Source organism: Columba livia, chromosome 3, assembly GCF_036013475.1.
Source record: "Columba livia isolate bColLiv1 breed racing homer chromosome 3, bColLiv1.pat.W.v2, whole genome shotgun sequence".
Taxonomy (NCBI): domain Eukaryota; kingdom Metazoa; phylum Chordata; class Aves; order Columbiformes; family Columbidae; genus Columba; species Columba livia.
The window spans coordinates 76,521,825-76,540,586 of record NC_088604.1 but is presented as its reverse complement, the minus strand read 5'-3'; the positions used below and the strand labels follow the sequence as shown (position 1 = coordinate 76,540,586).

General features: G+C 44.7%; 1 protein-coding gene across 1 annotated transcript in view; it reads right to left on the bottom strand.

The window, feature by feature from the left end:
- PGBD5 (piggyBac transposable element derived 5) overlaps window positions 1–16,894 on the bottom strand; it is a 63,748-nt gene extending 46,854 nt beyond the window's left edge. The window contains exon 1 of the mRNA XM_065057734.1: window positions 16,185–16,894. Within this exon, the coding sequence (XP_064913806.1) occupies window positions 16,185–16,869 (685 nt within the window). The 5' untranslated portion in view covers window positions 16,870–16,894. The remainder of the gene's footprint in view (window positions 1–16,184) is intronic.
- Between the last annotated feature and the right edge of the window lie 1,868 nt (window positions 16,895–18,762).

Below are 18,762 nucleotides of genomic sequence, written 5' to 3'. Positions count from 1 at the left end.
GTTTTATACCAGTATAACCAGTTTGCTTTGAAAAGGAGTAATTTCCCTCTGCTCTATGTAGAAAACTGCTCTTCTTGAATGGATGGGGAGTGGCAGTATCAGCCACAGATACTTTTGCATTGGTGTTTCATGTGGCTCTGCTATTAGCATGTTACTAGACTATGTCATTAAAGTAGTACCACATATGCAGTTATTTAAGTACGTGCCTATATGCTTCTCTGGATTCAAAGGATAATGTATTATATTAATATGCCTCAACACTCATCTTGAGTTTTTTAATTTGTGTCACTCACAAATCAAAAGGATGATTAACAGTCTTGTGTTTTTCTCTAGCGGAAATAAGTTTCCAGAGTACACACTCATTGTGCAGTCAGCCATGAAAACTATTAATCCTATAGGCAAGACGGAGGCAGTAATATGCATAGTGGTAGGAAAGAAGGGAAATGTCTTTTTATCATAAAAATCCTGTGTAGTCTCTCCTCCAGCCCCATTGTCCTCCCTCAGGGCCTTACAACTATCACACTCAATAGCTGCTGGTCATTCTTCTCAAACCTTGTCAATGTTTTGCAACCCATGTGTTCTTCGGGGAGCATGGGATTTTGCTTTTGATCATGGATCTTAATGTTAGTTTCTACCATGTACTCAAATCTGATGCCAAACTTATTACTTCTGTAATTATATAATATATTTATTAAAAGCTAATTAAATGCTATGTTCAGGGACCAATCCAGTCAGACAACTTGACATTGAGTTTTAGGCACTTAAGCTCCTTGTATAGTCAAAGAAAACTGGTTGTGCTTTTCAACAAACATCAAAAGGGATTTCTTAAAATTTTGAAACTACAGTTCGGGAGTTAAATGACAACAATAATTCCTTTTAGGGTCTCCTAGGCCAGCAGAGAACATCTGAGGCACATACTCAACCTTAAGCTACAGTGACGAAATTATCTATCCTTTGGCACGAGTACAACACTACACTGAAATGCCTGTTTTTGAAGCAATATTACGCATGTTTCTTACACCTAGGGTTGTTCCAAGCAAGTTAGCAGTAGAGGTCCCATAATATCAAGTGATGCTGTCTGTACAAAATCAGGAATAACTATAAAAGAATGAGTAGTGAGAAGTACAGTATAGAGTCCTTAAAGACACAACAAAAAAAAGGTACTTAAAAATGCTACTTAGAAGACCTAACATTTTTACTGGAGCTTTAAAGCTTGCTTACTTTCTCCTCCGCATTCTAAATTACAGACAAGGCAACTTAGAGCGGCTGTCTACACCAGTGGTCACAGAAATCAAAACTTAAAATGTATCTGTGTGTCTCTCCTTTACTTAGGAAACATCCAGGCTCCACCAGTATGTAGAACAGTGAGTTCAGCTGTTCTCAAAGGGGAAAAGAAAAGCAATAGCTACACCAAAACTACTTAAACAAACTTAACATTATGTTTTCTTTATAGAAATTATCACTCAGTTTTGGCCACATCCTTCTGCCTCTAGAACCAATGTCTGGGGAAAAACGGGTTCCGGGGTATACTACGCAAGCGACGGAAGAACCAGACACAGGAGACCCAATCCCCACCCAAACCAATAGATGTGAAGGAGAAGGGAGAATATTCCTTAAATGCTTGCTGCAAAGAACTGGGTGCATTACTCAGTGCATTAATCTTTAAACTTCCACTAGTCTCTTCCACTAGGCAGCATGAGCACAGACGCATTCACACCCCAGTCCCAACAAAATGTTCACTCAAAACTCAATGCCAGAGCAGCTGACACCTTCAAAGTGCAACTTTCATCCAAACAGAAGCTTGATTAATCATGAGATAACCAGAGCCATAGATAGCACCGCTCCTATTAGATCTGTAACACAAATTTTGTTGAGCTGCACACTACATTCCTTACAGCTTTTTAATGCTAAGTTTGATGTTGTGGTGGGTGTGACAGTTGTTCACATATCGCATCTCCTACGCACTCAGATCTGGAAAATCAGCTGTAGCGGGTGTGGGTGAGCAGCATGGTCAGGAGCATCTGGCCATCACTTTGCTATGTTAGAAGTACCAGCTGTCATTTTTGTGTGACACTATGAACACAAGAACAGGCAGACTTTGGTTTCACACAGCCTTGTCCTTTGACATCAACTAGCTTTTTCATCACAGGAGATGTTGTCAGAGCCTACAGGCTCTTCTCACTACAAATGTGCTGTCTAATAAGCACTGAACTCAAGCAAGCCGTCCTTCAGCAAGGACAATTCAAAAGGCTGTCACTCCCAGCAGCTATTTTTGCATAAGGTAGATGATAACTCAGTACCTGGAAGACCTTTACCTTCTCCTCCCACAGGAATGGACCTGGGCGCATGGGGCAGAGCAAAATTGCAAAAAGCCTGGCTTACTAACCACCAAAACTTGAACAATGAACCCCCGCCCCAGAGTACCTGCAATTTTAACAGGAACAGTGGAGACATGGTGTCCAGCAGAGCCCAGAAGAATTAAAAAAAAGCAGTTTCATAATGACTAAGAACATGTTGTTAAAATGTGAAGTATCAGTAGGATCTATATTAAGACATAAGAGAAACATTCATTTTTATGACAGCAAAGGATTCTAGGAAGCAAAATACAATTAGGGAAACCAAATGCTGTAGCAGAGAAGAGCAGGTTAGGAAAAGGTTATAGAACAGATTAAAAGGATTCAGTAGAAATAGAAAGCTTCAAAGTAAAGTTTTGAACAGCTTTTGTTATACTTGTTTCTTGCTTCTTTTCTGATTAAAGTATTGTGCTGAAGCATCCTCCCTTTAGCTGCCTATTTCAGCTTTAAAATAAAGAATCCCATCTTCCTTTTATCTTAGGAAGAAGGCTGACATTAGAAGAATTGGTAGCACACTGCTCGATGTCAAGCTGCTTCAGGTCACTACCCTTTTGAGTCAACCTTTCACCAAAAGACCTGAAGAAAAGGCACAGTTTGTATTTTAACATTTCACTCACTCAACAGCAATATCTGCCCATAAAATGCTTCAGCATACAATACAAAGGGCTGCTTTCAGAAAGAAACTAATGCTCACTTAGTTTCTTTTCATTGATTCAGGGAATGATAGCCAACAGCCAAAAGAAAAGAGAGTTAAAAACTGGTACAATCTCAACAACGGCCTTAACAGTGTTAAGTCCATTTCAGATTCCTAGAACAATTTCATACTCCGTACCCACTCTAACAGTACCAATTCAAAAAATATACATAGCTGAATATGTTACACCCACCATCTGTCCCAGAAAGCAAGTAGGTGTTTGCACACTATGATCTGGACTTAACAGAGCTCAACATATTTACACCAGTCTAGTAGGATTGTAGGATTACATACTTCTGGTTATACTCCCACTCCTCTTAAGCAGAAACACCTGTGCCTTGTACACAGAGATCCAAAATGCTCTTTAACCAAATAAAATGGTAATGAAGAGAAAGAAGGAGGAAGTGAGGCCACCGCAATTTTCAGGATATAGAGATTCACAATAACCCAGGTATGCTTCAGCTGTCAGGGCAAGGATTTTGCCTTCATTTCCAAAGCAACTAATGAGGCTCACAAGAGAATAAGTTTCATAAGTCTGAGGACAGGACACCAGAAGCTGCAATACCTGTGGCAGAGATAGAGACATAAAAAGTTCAAATCTTGCAGTGTACTATATTTTTGTTTCTAACCATCAAAAGCCAAGAGCCTCATAACAAGAGCCTAAGAGAATTTGAGTTCAATGTAACACATAAAAGCTGAGAAAACCCAGACTTTAAAAAAGAAGTAAGAGACTCAGTGACTTTAAACTTGGTACTCTCATCTCAATACTCCTCAAAGACTTGGGGGAAACGACTAATCAGGGACATCAAGTCAAATGCCAAGCAATTGTATCATAGATGGGTCACCTTTGAATCATTTTTAGTGGGTAAGCTTCTAAGACGTTACTTACAGGATAGCTGAATTTATCTGTTCTGTTTCTTGCTAGGTACTTGTTAATTGGCAGCAACAGGAATGAGTAAGGGTATTAATGTGTCCTCTTTGCCCAGCTCCTTGACTGAGAAGAGTTGTCTGGATGAAGGCAGGTGTCTTTGGGAAATAAATTGTTTCATTTTATACCAGAACATGGAACTAGAATCGAGTGTATTACCAAGACACTTACGGCCGATGCTGGGCTGATCATCCTACTAGATAGCAGTGGGATTTGTTGGGCAAAATAAATCTTACAGATCAATAATGAAAGTTTTTTCTCTAATTATCTGCTCAAATCAGAGACAATCTCTTATTCTGCAGAAAAATTATGCACAACTGATTTCTAAACCAGTGCTTTTCTAGGTAGCATTAGGCAGATTTTCAATTATCTTTAGTAAAGACAGTGAAATATTAGTACCTCTGAACATGGAACTATAAATCTTGGAACACTGTGCAATCTGCCAACAAAGAGTTGATTCTAAGCTGGGAAAGCCAGCAGAAGTAGTATAGGGGTATTCTTGCAAGGGAAGATTGTGAAGAAACCTGTTACTCTCTCATTTTTAGCCTGGGAGAAGAAATAAAAAGAAAAAAAAAGGCAGCAAATATCTTAAATATACCTGAGGCAAATATCGGAAAAAGAGAAGACCTAAGTGCCAACAGTACTCTTTGCAAGATGAAATAATTTTGCAATGCTAACAAAGAAGTGAAGAAACAGTTGTCTGATACCCAGCCCATGAACTGCAGAAATGTGGAGTAAACATTCTCTTGCCCTTTCTTGTTGAGACATAGAATCATAGAATTGTTTACTGCAGGCATCTGGACTATGATTTAGCCGGGCCTATTCCAGACCTGTGCTCTTCTTCCTCCACATACCCATCCTCACGGTCTACAGAGGTTTGTGTTGGCATTCAGCTGCAAGATGGCTTTTTGTACCTCAAGAAGTCACGGACAAAGGCAAATACAAACCTAGGTACCACTGGATGATGCAGTAACTAAGCACCTCTGAAGTGTGACACTGCTAATCTCACAAGTATTTGGGCGGTATTTTATCAGGCATCCCTGGCATACGAAGATTAGCATTTTTAACACACTGAAGGAGGCTCAGAATTAGTCATTTGAGTATAGATACAAGATTCATGCACACACAACTCATTACCATAGAAGTGAGGGTGAGAACAATACCCTAACTGTAAAATATGCCTAGGCCACTTTACCACGGCCAAGGGGAGGCAGGAGTTTCACCTTAATGGCTCAGGAGGCCTTCTGTGAGAACACAGCTCCTTCCCACAAGCTACACATCTTTTTCCCTGCTCCCAAATCTGATGCAGGAGATGCAAGTAGCAAGTCTTTCACATAGAACTCCAATGTACAACTTACCACTAAGCAGCGTCCCTATTGTTTGCATGTATCTTAACCAATCTAAACCAGAGGAGAATAGTGCTGCAAGGGACCTCAGGAAGTCCTTTAGTCCAGGCCTCTGTTCCCATTCAGCACACATACTGGGTGTTAGCCTAGTACAGCAGGCTTAGTGCCACTTGTTCTCAGGTTTCCAGTGACACATCTCATGTCTTCTGCAGCACTGCACTGGCTGAGAGTTTAGATTACATCTGATTTAATTATCTACCAATTCAATTTATATGTGTTATTCTTTAGATTCAGTTTTCACAGCAGATAAGGCAGATAATTCCCTTTCCTATAATAGCCCTTACTTATTGATATGGCCATTTAGCTTAAAAAAAAAAAAAAAAAAAAAGAATACTGAATGGTGGTCCAGTTTGCAGATTTTCTGCTTCTCAGTCCTTTCTCTTCACATTTGACTATTTGCTTCTCACCTCAGTTGGTGACCCAGACTCTCTGTCATAAGCCAGTCTCATCACAAGTCTTGTACTCTGTTTAAATATCCGGGGAGGATGTTTGCATTTTCACAACATGACACTTGAGTCACATTTTTTTCTGGCATTCAGCTTTGGCTTCCAGTTCCTTTTCCATCTAAACAGGTTCTTCCCCTTCATTTTCCACTTTTGCCATTAGTCACTGCTGTCTTCACATTAAGCATTTCTTCCTTGCACCATGCCCTTTTCTTTCCTCCTGGGCTATTTCAAGCTGTCAAGAACCTTGCAAATTCTCAGCCTGTCCTTCAGTGTACATGGAGTCAGTCCCAACTTGGTGTTATCAAAAGGTTTAACAACAAATTCAGTAAGTCCACCTCCTTTCAGGAAGGCAGTTTCAAATTCTCATTAAATTTAAAAAAAATAATCTTCCATCAGAACATTTAAGCTTTTGCCAAATCTTTATGCAACACATTTTTTTGAGATACTGGGCCAGAGCTTATCGCATTCAGCTGGAGACAGAAACAGACATCTGCAGTTATGACGATTTTACTGAGAATACCTGGCAGGGACTAGATGGTATTTATTCAGTCAGGCATTTCTGCATCTGCCTGCTTGTCCCCCCTGTATATCTTAATCTCTTCAAGGTTTGTTGGAACAATGCATAACACAAAGCACAATGTGAAACTTGAACCTAGCAATGCAGAGATTGCTCCTGCCTCAAGAATTTGCCTGTGATTCAGTACAGTAAATAAGGAGTTTGATGGGGAACGAAGTAACCATGGTGGGCCATGGAAGGCTCAGATAGCTCCTAACTATGCACAACGACTACAGGTGCCAAAACTACCACCAGCTGGTACCTTGTTTTACACATGAGAAATGAACACTAGAAGTAATTTGAACCAGAAGGAACTCGCAGGGCACCTATGAAATAGAAAGGTAACGAGAAGACAGTGCTATTTCCCTGTCGCTTTGTGATAGCAGCGAGGTTCTCCATGGCTGAGGGGAGGGCTGGCCACCAACAGCCAGAGCTGTAGGGACAGGTTATGAAGAGTCCAGAGGCTCTGAGGGGTGACCTTATTAATGTTTATAAATATATAAAGGGTGAGTGCCATGAGGATGGAGCCAGGCTCTTCTCGGTGGCAAACAATGGTAGGACAAGGGGTAATGGGATCAAGCTGGAACACAAGAGGTTCCACTTAAATTTGAGAAGAAACTTCTTCTCAGTGAGGGTGACAGAGCACTGGAACAGGCTGCCCAGGGAGGTTGTGGAGTCTCCTTCTCTGGAGACATTCAAAACCCGCCTGGACATGTTCCTGTGCGACCTCACCTAGGCGTTCCTGCTCCAGCAGGGGGATTGGACTAGATGATCTTTTGAGGTCCCTTCCAATCCCAAACATACTGTGATACTGTGATACTTGGGAAGTGGGCTACAAGAGCGGCCCAAATGAGCACTGCCATGTTCTTTCTCAACACCTTTTTTGTGGAAAAGGCATTACAGAAAGTCATGGCTTTTTGCCAGTGTTTTTGTTTGTTTCAAGGAGCTGCTGCCGGTGCCCCAGGGGCACCACCATGCCCAATTGTCCCTGCCCACCCCACAGCCCAGGGCCTCACGTCAGCCCGCAGGGCTGTCAGCCCCTGCCCCAGCAGGGCCAGGCTCCAGCTCCCCACAGCCCTGCCCAGCCATGGCCATGGCTGAGCCAGGCTCAAATCCTGACCCAGCCTCAGCCTGTTCCCAGGGAGATGTCTGGTGCCCAGAGCTGCCTCAGTGCCTTCGGCTGCAATTGTCCTGGCTGGGGTGGTAGGACAGGCCCCGTCCACCAAGCCCTGCTCTGACAGTCCCCCATGAGGAGCCCTCTGACTCCACAGGGCACAGTGACAGGGGGCTGCTGTAGAAGTTTGACAAGCTGTTTTAGACCATCGCTGATGTCAGTTTAAGTGTGAGTCACTACCCAGAAGTACAGAAGCAGATGAAGAAAGGCCTTTTTTTGAAAGGGTCATTCGTTATTTATGAAGTACAACCCCATCAAGTGGAAAAAGCAGGATGTCATTTACTCCAAAACTCATAATTCTTTCCCCAATGGGGGAGATTCGTGATGTGCTTAAAGCCACCTCCTTCCCTTACCCTTAAAAGAAAGGGCTCTGACTATTTGCAGCAATGTTAGCACCATGAAAATAGCTACAGATCACTCAAAGACACGCAAAGTCTTAGTGCTTAATTTCTTTTAATCTCAAAGACAATGATGAGAGGGAATTAATGCAGACCTCACAAGTATAAAGCTTCAGACACTATTTTACTACATAATAGGACAAGTAAGGAATAACTACAAAGCCCAGGAAATGGGGGAAACTCTTCAGTTTTAGGAGATCTTCTCATTTAGTAATCCCATTCAAGAACACAGTCCAGCAAAGCCCTTTGAAATACAAAAGAAGAATTTATATCCACCTATGTATTTATATTCATAATGCAACATATCCAGCATGACAGATGTAAGAGCATCTTACATTTTTCAAGATCATCTTGGGCATTTCTTGCCCCAAACCAAAGGTAGTTCATTTTTGACAGGCTGCTGCAGCAAGTGAGCCAGCACCCTGCCCTCTGGGGAAGCCAGACCACCTCTTGCCTTTCAGTCCAGCTGAACTGTTTTCCCAGTACTGGGGCAGAGTAAGTAATCCTAGACCCCCATCACAAATGCCACAAGTCATATGCACAAGTGCATACATGCATGAGTTTCAATACATATAACCTCTTCCAAGTAGTTTTTCAGGGCATGAACTGACAAGATTACCATTGCTCAATGTCTGTATCAGTAGGGTGCACCCAGCAGCAGACAGCACAGTGACATCAACGGGAACAGCCAAATGCTGACCCCAGACTGCACATCTACAGGTGCTACCCACTGGGAAGTTAGCCAGCATCTACCTTCCAAAAAAAGCAGAGATGATTATACATACTAGATAGTCAGACTTTCCACAACAGTGATTTTTGTTAATAACTTACAGAAAGAAAGATATTCTCATTTTTCCCTCCAATTTAATCTTCCATACACACCCACTTCTCTGCCATATGTAATCAGGAATGAATCACACTTTTAACAGCAGTTGCTTTAAGTATTTTTTCTGCTTTTTCTTCACCAGAAATAACACTTCAATTTGTGACAACTGATGGGCTCACTGTATGTTTTATCTCAGTCCAGTAATCTTCCTGTCCAATGCACAGCTAATTCCCCCAATCCATACAGATGTACAAGATATTCTTTGCTTCAGTGTCTCCTGTGTATCCCTCTCAGACACGATTTTTGCATCCTTACAGTGTGCATTACTGACTACAGTTCAGTTTGCCCAGTTTTCAACCGCACAGCTACAGCTTTGTATTGCTTGCTGAATAGAAGTTGCTTGGTTTTGTTCTTTGTCCTTTTTCATGGCAAATACAGTTTGTCAGTACAGGTCATGTGAGTCCCTCATGCTGTCCAAGAAAGCAGAATTGAAAGCATGTTTTCTATAATATCATGCACTGTTAATATCAGTTGTCTTCAGAGAAATTCAGGAGATAATCCAGGAGTAATTTATACAGAATCAAAATAAGCTAAGGAACCTTCCAAGCCTATTTCCTTGCAGTCTCTCAATCAAGGAGTTCTGGCATTGTTTTTCAAAGACACACTCAGTTATGTGTCTGTTCATTTTCAGATAGAGCCAGTGACTGATCAACATCCTGTTCTTTAAGGAATATGAAGTGGGAACTTGGATAAGCTCCTAGAAAGGATGCCTTGCCACAAGGAAGCAAGACATCAAATGCTATTATTCTCATGTGTTTGTCTCAGCCATGCACTCCTTTTGAGTCCATCTGTTTTGCTTCCTAATAAAATGCCTAATTCTTGGCAGTATTCAGAAGTATGGGGTATCTTAGGAGTCATATTACACCAACCTCTAGACAAGATGTGTCATTGTATCCATTATTGCCTTCCCTTTGGGAAGCACCTAGTATCTCCAAACTGCTAAATCCAACTTCTTCAAAATTTTGAAGGCTTGAGCATGGAAGGGAAACAAAACACTCACATGAATAAGCACACCTAAGAGAAATTTCCAGCTTATTTTTAGTCTATGGCATCCTGGACAGCTTCCTATGACCTAGCAGTCTGCACAGAATTAGCAAATCAACTCCACTATTAACATCCTCGTTAGACTCAGCAAGGAAGTTAATTTCCTCTCCAGGTTGACTTGGAGGTATGCAGATGATGAAATTATTTGCTGTACTGTTTCTGTGACATTGACAAAAGGACAAGAGTACCTGCAGGAACTAATCTACTTCTTTTAAATGACCCCATCAATAGCTGCAAGGGGAAAAGACTCATTTGATGCAGTGACAGATCTAGGAGTAAATATGCTTTTTCTGTGTAAAAGGCTAGATGGTGTCTGTGGAAAAGACCTTGATCTGCAATGCTTATCAGCTTTAATGTTTAAGTACTGACCCAAACTAGTTCTCCATATAAAAGCAGAGAAGAACAGCTTTCTCGATGAAGTTCATCAACACTGGGTTATTCCCCAAATGCATGTTCAATTGCAGAGGTATAAGCAAAAGGAGGAAAGGAACACAGATAGCTAAGTTGCACTAAATTTTAGAATCAATAAGGCTGCCATGTCACTTGCAAGACTTCAGTGATGATGGAAGCAGGAAAATGTGCTCTAAATTCAGTAAAACCACCTGAAGAGCACACTTAGACTTCTTAACATGTATTCAGATATTAAACCTTCGCATAATTCACTTATTTAACAAAACATCAAACATTTAAGTCATCCTATAAACGATCCAAAAAGTAGCAGTGTACATCTTTGTGATGCATCATGACAACATCACAACACTTCTAGGAAGATAAGTAATTTCTATCTAGAATGCAAGAACAGATTCTATAGACAGGCAATTTTTTTGCAGTATTTTCCATGGTTGTGCAAGTCAAAAGTGGCTCATTTCTCTGATGACATAAGTAAGCAAGAACAAGTCACAGCAGCAGCACTTTATCCACTTACAGTCAGAGAATTTGGCCCAGATATTTCTGAAGCAGAATCTGTCATAAGCGACTAAACAGCTTTCATAGCTTTTCTTCCACCTCTGGAGTCTTTAAGTACTGACCTCAATCTAACAAGACTAAAGCCTTCAGATTTGACTCAGGACTTGAATCAAGATCACCACCACTGTGAGATGGTGACCCAGCCTGACCCAAGAGCTCTTCTTCCAGGCTCCCTGCTGCTGGAAAGCTGCCTTCCCATCTCCCTTTCCACACTCTTGGGAAGAGCATGTGCATTGGATCTCCCCCTACACTCTCTGCCCAGTTACGATGATAGCCATTCTAATCACAGCTAGCAGCCTTTCTCCCCTTACCCGTATCACTTTCCTCTCCTTTGATTATTTAACACTAACTGAATTGTTTAGCTCTGCTAAAAGTATATAGAACACGAGTCAAATTAACAACTCCATGCTTTGTCAATATATATTGTATTGTATGATTCACTGGAGACTGACTTGAAGAAACTAAATTCATTTTCCTTATTTAACACTCATAAAATAACACTACTGAAAAAGATCCAAGCAAGAGTGAAGTCTTATCAGCTGACATGCAAACAGACAGTTGTTATTAAATAAAAGAAAAACCTTTTTTTACTGTGAAGGTAGTCACAACCTGGAATTCGAAGCTGTGCCTCGCTTCCTGGACTTCAGCTGGAACATGCAGACTCATTTCATCTCTCACATAACATACCCTCCCTTGTGCAGAAGCTCATCTCTCATATGGCGGCCACGACAGAATAAATGACTGTTTCACATAACCTGGTCTTTCTTAAAAAGAATATTCTAATTTAAAAAAAAAAAAAAACTTCAAATGTTCATTTAAATCTCTTCAAGATGACAAGGAGACCCTGATTACTAGACATGGTCTATGCAGCTTCTCCCTGAGAGCATGCTGTTCTACTGGAGCATGTTCTTCAAAGATGGTAACTTAGAGCACATTTAGTGTTTCAAATAAATAGTCTGGAAATCCACAAAAAGCTAGTTACACTCTCTAAATCCAGCTTGAATAGGAGCTGCTATGCTCTTTTAGCAATGAACATTCTTAACATTTTGTCCTCAGTTCTAGGCTTAAGGAGAGGGTTTGGAGGGCATAGAAAATTAAGAAAATAGAATCACCAATTGGCTGCAATTTTGAAGACTTCAGCATTAACTTTTGCTCAGACTTCTCTGCTATTGCTGCCATGGTAAAACATTATCCCTAACAATAGGAAGTGCTCTTACATCTGAGGTCTAGTTTTCTGGTCATTGAACTACATGGATATAGGAAGCACTGGACCCTAGGAAGAGAATGCCAGTTACCCCAATTCAGGAACATCAAGCTGCAGCAATACAAGGATATTTGCACCTTCTAAGACCCTCCAAAAAGAAAGACCAGAACCAATAGTGGCTCTGTGTGTTACAAAACATTTCCTGGACAGATTACTGACCTAACAAGGGAAAGCACCACCCAGAGCCACCGCATTCTTGAAGGAAAGAAAAGCACACCCATTAAGTCTGAGCCAGAAGCAACCAGAAATCAAGGGTTTGCACTGACATACTGGCACTTACTAGCTTGTCACTAAAGTAGTAACAGTTGCTCACTCGCTCTCTTCATTTCCATTATGCTTTCCCTATCCCAGCTGCAATTCGTTTTCTTATTCTTTCTGCACTGCCACAAGTGCCTCTGTCCTGGCCTCAGAGGATGGGAAGCCAGAGCAGCCCCACCGACCCCTCCTTCCAGAATCAAAGTACTGTTTGGGCAGAGGTCAGACCTCCTTTCCTAGAAGTCTATCCATTTGTAGGTTCACTTCCCAACAAATCAGTTCTGCTTCCCCCTCACAGCAAAGTTTTGTAGAGAAGGGTGATGCCAAAAACATGCCCGGATCCAATATTCAATTATGAATACCATCGTCACACACGTTGACCCAGCCACAGACCCGCTGTAGCCAGGTAATCTCTGTGAAGGGAAAGCATTTCAACAACTGCCTGCAAGACTTCCTACACACTGATCATATCCCAGTACCTCAGAACTCATGTTACTGCTTTGCTATTTGTGACAGGCACTTGAGCTCCTGTTTCCTCAACCTATTTTAATCAGAACTACACAGAGCCACTAGTTATCAGTTTCAAAATCAGGGCATCGCAATATGGTCGAGATTTTTCTCAGCAACTAAAGAGAATGATTTCTCAGAGTAGCTTAACTGGAAATAACATGAAGTGTCAGCAAGCCATCTGTTCTAACCTCCGTGTTAAAAAGTTAACAGCTATTTTGGATTTCCACAAAGGAAGTCAGCTAAAGCTATTAATGTTTGGTCCCCCCCTCCCTTTGGGCAGTCTAAACACCCGCTATTTTTATTGAGTGCAACAGAAACAACAGTAACTAGAGATCCCTTAAAAAGGGGCAGAAAACAAAAAGTCAGGGACACAAGCAGCACAGCGTTGTGTAGTGATACCATCCAGTCACTTCTTTTTCGACACACAAGTCAATCCAGACCTTTCCCGTTTTGTCAGAACCTGCCACATGGGCAAGGCAGGCATCACCATGAACACAGGCAGTGACTGACTGCAGATTGAGGCCATACTGAACCATCTAACACTGCCAGCACCCCTCAAGCACACCTGGGCCTCTGGGATATTTTAGAGATGAAGTATCAGCTAGCCTGTCTGTGATCAGGACTAATTCTAGGGATGGATATAATAATTTTTAAGACATCGGTTTAATAGAAAAGGTGGCAAGGAAAAGACAGTATTCAGTAATTTACGTAAAAAAAAAAAAAAAGAAAAAAAAAGAAAGTGATAATATTTCCTACTGCTAATTAAAAAGACCACAAGAGTTTCGTAAGTGGCTTTTCAGTTTTTTCTTAGGAGCTTTAAGTCACTCTTATTAACTAACTTAAATCTTTTTCTCCTCTGCACCTTCCCTTTCATGAAGGGGCAGTCTCCCAAGACAAACAGCATGATACTAGGTTTGATCCTAGTCTGACTCAATAATTTCTTTCCAGCATTGATGTAGCTGAAGTCTCTTGAGACTTCAGTCCACAAGGACATTTGTCTTCTGGCATCAGATGATGACAAGTATTGCCACTAGGATTCTTCTCTTGAGATTTTGACCAAAATGCTGCACTTGGAAGTTTTCATGCTACCCTAGTATAAGTTTTACCTCAGTCTTATGAAGGCCTCTTCCTTCTAAGCTCAAAACTTTCCAAGGAAGCATTCTCACATGCAACACATCTGAACTGAGAACACAGTTTTATTAGTGCTCTGTGTCTGACCAACCCTTGTAGTCCATTAGTGACTGAAAGATGTGCTGTCACTGCAAGGGACAGCTGCCTGCACCTCAGTGGAGACCTCTACCTTAGTGTTTACGGATCTGAACTATTTGGTCAGAACAGTGTCCAATGAAGTGACAATGGTGCCAGTACAAGTGTGCTTTGTGCAACTCCAATTATGATATATGTGTGGCCTAAAACCAGATGATCTGCCAACTAGAATTAGAGTAGCTTAGTTATATATTATACAATGCTTAGAATTTGAGTAGCCAAAAAAAAAACCATGACAGAGGGTACATGTTTCACACATATCAAAGCATAACACTAAATGAACTTCAGCCAAACCAAATCACCATGCTATGAACAGCATGTAGCATCTGTCATCATCAACAGAATGAAAGGGCAGCAGCAACCTCTTCTCCAGCTATTACAAGGAGGAAATATTCACAGCAATACCCATACAACTTCCTCAAGAGACATCTGCATCTATTTCTGACAGCGATAAACCAGACTCCTTTATTTCAAAGGAAATATGAATTCCTGAATTAATAGGTCATCGACTTAATTCTTTTCCAAACCAGCATTAAAACACTAATCCCAGTTCTCTCTATATTAAAATGGGTATTAAGGTATAAAGGAAAATATATAAAGGCATAAGCCAGCAAAGGCTGAGAAATTAAGTGATAATTAATGCTGAAATAGCATGAAGCCTATAGTCCAGAACCTGATCTTAGATATGCTTATGAAAAAGAATCATCAATAAAACTTGCAGAGTTCTTTAAAGTGTCACGTCAGCATGATATTTAAATATTTTACAGTGTCTAGCTATTTCTAGAGGTAAATGCAACTTCTATTTGCACAACTGTCAGAAGCAAGACACAACTTTTTCTGGGCTCCAGTGCTACCTCCACCTTACTCTCCCACAAGCTCCTTCCTCAAATCGATTTCTACCTGTCCCACTGCACAAAACTCCACACACTACACCAAGCCTAGCAGCAGACTTCTGCATTTATATTTCCATAGCAAAATGAAGGAATTAAACTCTGTACACACATACGCAAAAAAACCAAACAAAAAAAAACCAACCCCAAACCAACCTAAACCAAAACCAAACCACACACCAACAGTGAAGACAAGCAACCTTAAGACAGGCAAGCCATCAGCTCAGTTAAAGATGACAGCAATCATCACATCCTGTTCTGAGATGGAAATGTTTTATTTCACATCCCAGCTCTTCATAATGATTAGTCTTTCTTAGCAAAGCCTCATGGCTACACAGTCAACTTGGGTGTTGATGTCTGTGGACAGATATAACAGCTCTGGTGGAAAATCAGTGGTGCAACTTGCTACACAAGCCAGTCCATGGACATCTCAATGCTGTGCACTGCTGCTGTATGTCATGTCACGTCAGTTCATCACTCTCTTCAACTTCACTCTGGCCAAAAGCCATGCAAGAAGGGTTAAGGTTAGGGACAGCTGCACAGAAAGCCTTGCAGCCAGAGGGAATCCCAGTCCCATTTCCAAGAGCCTTTCTGCACAGCAGGTCACCTACATCGCCCAGATCCGCACTTTCCCCACCTGTAAGCAGGGACGAGGAGCCAGCTGCCACAACAGAGCACCGCCAACACGGGGGCTGCGCAGCACACTCTGCTCACTCTCCGAGGAGATCCCGCCCGCTCCCCGCCGGTATCCCCGATGCTGCTGGCGCCCGGGGCACCGCTACAGCGCCGGGAGGGCACGCCTGTGACTAAGCAGACGCGGCCTCCCCTCGCCCGCCCGCTCACTGCCTGGGCCAGGCTCTCCCCGCACCAGCGCGGCCGGCCCCTGACACCAGCGACGTGACAGCAGGGCTGTTCCCGGGAGGGCACCGCGGAGGAGGCACCTGCCGTCTCCCCCGAAGCCACGGGCTGGGCACCAGCCGAGGCCGACAGCCGGGCCCGCAGGGGCTTCCCTTCCCGGCACTGCCGGGCACGGCTGCGCCGCGACCCAGGCCTCGGCGCCGCGCTCCGGGCACCCCCGCTCCCAAGGGCCGCCCGGAGCCGCCCGGCCCCACCGCTCCCCGCCCCGGCAGCCCGCTCTCCGCCGTACCGCTGCCATCCTTGAAGTGAGGGGGTGGGACGTCTCGCAGCGACCGGGTCCAGCCCCCCTTCTCCGCTTCCTCCTCCTCCTCCTCTTCCATAGGGCCGAGGCCGCCCGGGACAGCGCAGCTGCCGCCGCCGCCGACCTGCCGCTGGCGCCGCCGCTCCGCCGGGGTGGCCGCCGCCCTGGGGACGCGGCGCCGGGCCACCCTGCCCCGCGGGCTCGGCCCCTCGGGGCGCCCCTCGTCCTCCTCGTCGTCCTCCTCGTCCTGGGAAGAGGCGGCGGAGCGGGAGTCGGCCGAGGTGCTGTAGAAGGGGTTCCCACTGCTATCCTGGCCCGACTCCCCGAAGACGTCGTCGGAGATCTGCAGGCTCTCGTAGCGGGAGCGGGCCGCCTCCAGCAGCGACAGCGCCTTCCTCCGCGCCGGCCCGCCGCCGCCCTCCGCCATCATCTCGGCCGCTGCCAGCAGCCGCCCGCGCTCCCCTCGGCCCGGCTCGGCCGGGTCCTGCGGCCGCAGGCAGCAGCCCAGCAGCAGGAACGGCTCGGGCACGGCGGCGGGCAAACAGGGAATGGGGGGAGCCCCACTACCGCCGGGGCTGAGCCCTGCCTCCCGCTCCCGCCCGCACCACCCGCCCCTGTGTGTGTGCAGGGACATGGGGGGAAGGAGCCAGCTCAACATCTCCAAGTACCACATCCAGCCAATTACCGCGGCACTCCAGGCCCGGGAGGTGGGGTTATATGGGCGCCGCGGGCCGGCGCGGGCCGCCCACCGCCCGCCCCGCCGCTCGCCGCCGCTCCACCCATTTAAAACTACAGCACCGACTGCGGCGGGGTCGCTGCTGCGCGCCACCGCCGGAAGGGGGGTCCCTGAGCCGCGCCCGGCCCCGGCCCCGGCCCCGGCCCCGGCCCCGGCCCCGGCCCCGGCCCCGGCCCCGGCCCCGGCCCCGGCCCCGGCCCCGGCCCCGGCCCCGGCCCCGGCCCCGGCCCCGGCCCCGGCTGGAGCTGTCCACCCGGCCGGGGTGCTGAAGCCGGAGAGGGCAGAAGCACCGGCGCTAGCGCCGCTGCCTGCAGGCCCCTCAGTAGTGGCCGGTGTGCGGGAGGGAGGGGAAGGGCTCCCGCGGGCAAGGGGCCGCCGCGGGGGGCTGGATGCGGAATGCTCCGCAGTCGGGGCCGCCCCAGGGAGGAAAAAGGCGCTGAAGTGGGGCCCGGGTGGGTCGGGGTCCCGACGGCGTGGCTAGTGCCACGCTAACTCATCATGGCTTCACAGCAGGCAGGGCAGTGTGAACAGGGACATGGCAGTCAGAGCCCTGATGTCACCGCCCTAAAATAGGGCACAGAGCTGCAGCACTGGGGCGGCCCTTGAAGCAAAGCAGTCAAGGTGCTGGAGCACAGGGCTGCAGGACACTTGGCACCTGGAGCCCACCAGCCAGGTGCTTGCTGGCTGCTAAGCCTGCCACCCGGCTCAGGCGCTGGAGAGGCTTTGCACGGGCCTGGGGTGACACGCGTGGTCCTGCCCATTGCTGGACGCAGCACTGAGCACACCACAGGTTGTGGTTTGGTTTGTCAGGCAAGTACGGTGTGAAGTAACCATCTTCCGAAAGTGCCACTGATTTAAAAGCAATATGGTAGCACAAGAAAAATGAGAGAAGTGCCCTGATTGGGTTAGTTAAACATGATTCAAAAGTATCCCTGGAGCAATCTAAGGATTTCCTACATTAGCTGAAGCACCTTGTTGTACAGTAGTCAAAACAGTCTGTCTGATGTTACAGGAGTATTTGAAATCTCTGATCAAGGTTTATTATTATTACTATTGGCATCCCACTGTGCTGGTTACTGTACAAATACTCATTAAGAAGACAGTCCCTGCCTCCCTTCTCGCCGACAGCGATAGCAGCTATCGAGTCTACCCTTTCACAGCAGTGCTTTCAAAATAAACAGCAATTGGATTCTGTGGATTGATTTTATGCAGCTGAGGGTGGGGACATTATTTGCATTTTTGATGCAACAGATTTTATAATACTGAATGTTTCTGTCTTTAAAAAACAAAACTTAATGTCCTTCTGATGGCTCCCAAGGACTGCAGCACAATCCGGAATATGATAAAAGCTGGACTGTGTAGGTATTTAGAAGACTAAGCTTATGTTCTATGCAGAAACTTTTAAATTACAATTACTTCATTAAAACTTTAAAAGTTCTATGTAGTGCATACAGCCAAATCCAGAGAAGAGAAAAGAATCCATCTCCTGTGCATCCTTAAGCAAACATAAAAGCCCAGTGTAATTTGAGGGGTGAGATTTAAACTACATTTCTACTCTGAAAAGTCTCGTGTCTTATTGATTATATTAAAAAATTACTAAGTTTATATTCCTTTTTTTTTTCTTTTTTTTTTTTTTTAGCTGCAATCTCTGCCGACTTAGCCTGTAACCTGGGCATCACACTGGGTTTGTTTCATCTCCCTGCTCACCAGAAATCACAGCTCTGTAGGCCAAACTATCCTTTTAATCTCATTCATGCCACTCTGTGTCTTCAGAATACCCTGATAGGAAGGCATAAGTGGAGTTGCAGAATTATTCTTGCTGGTAATGAT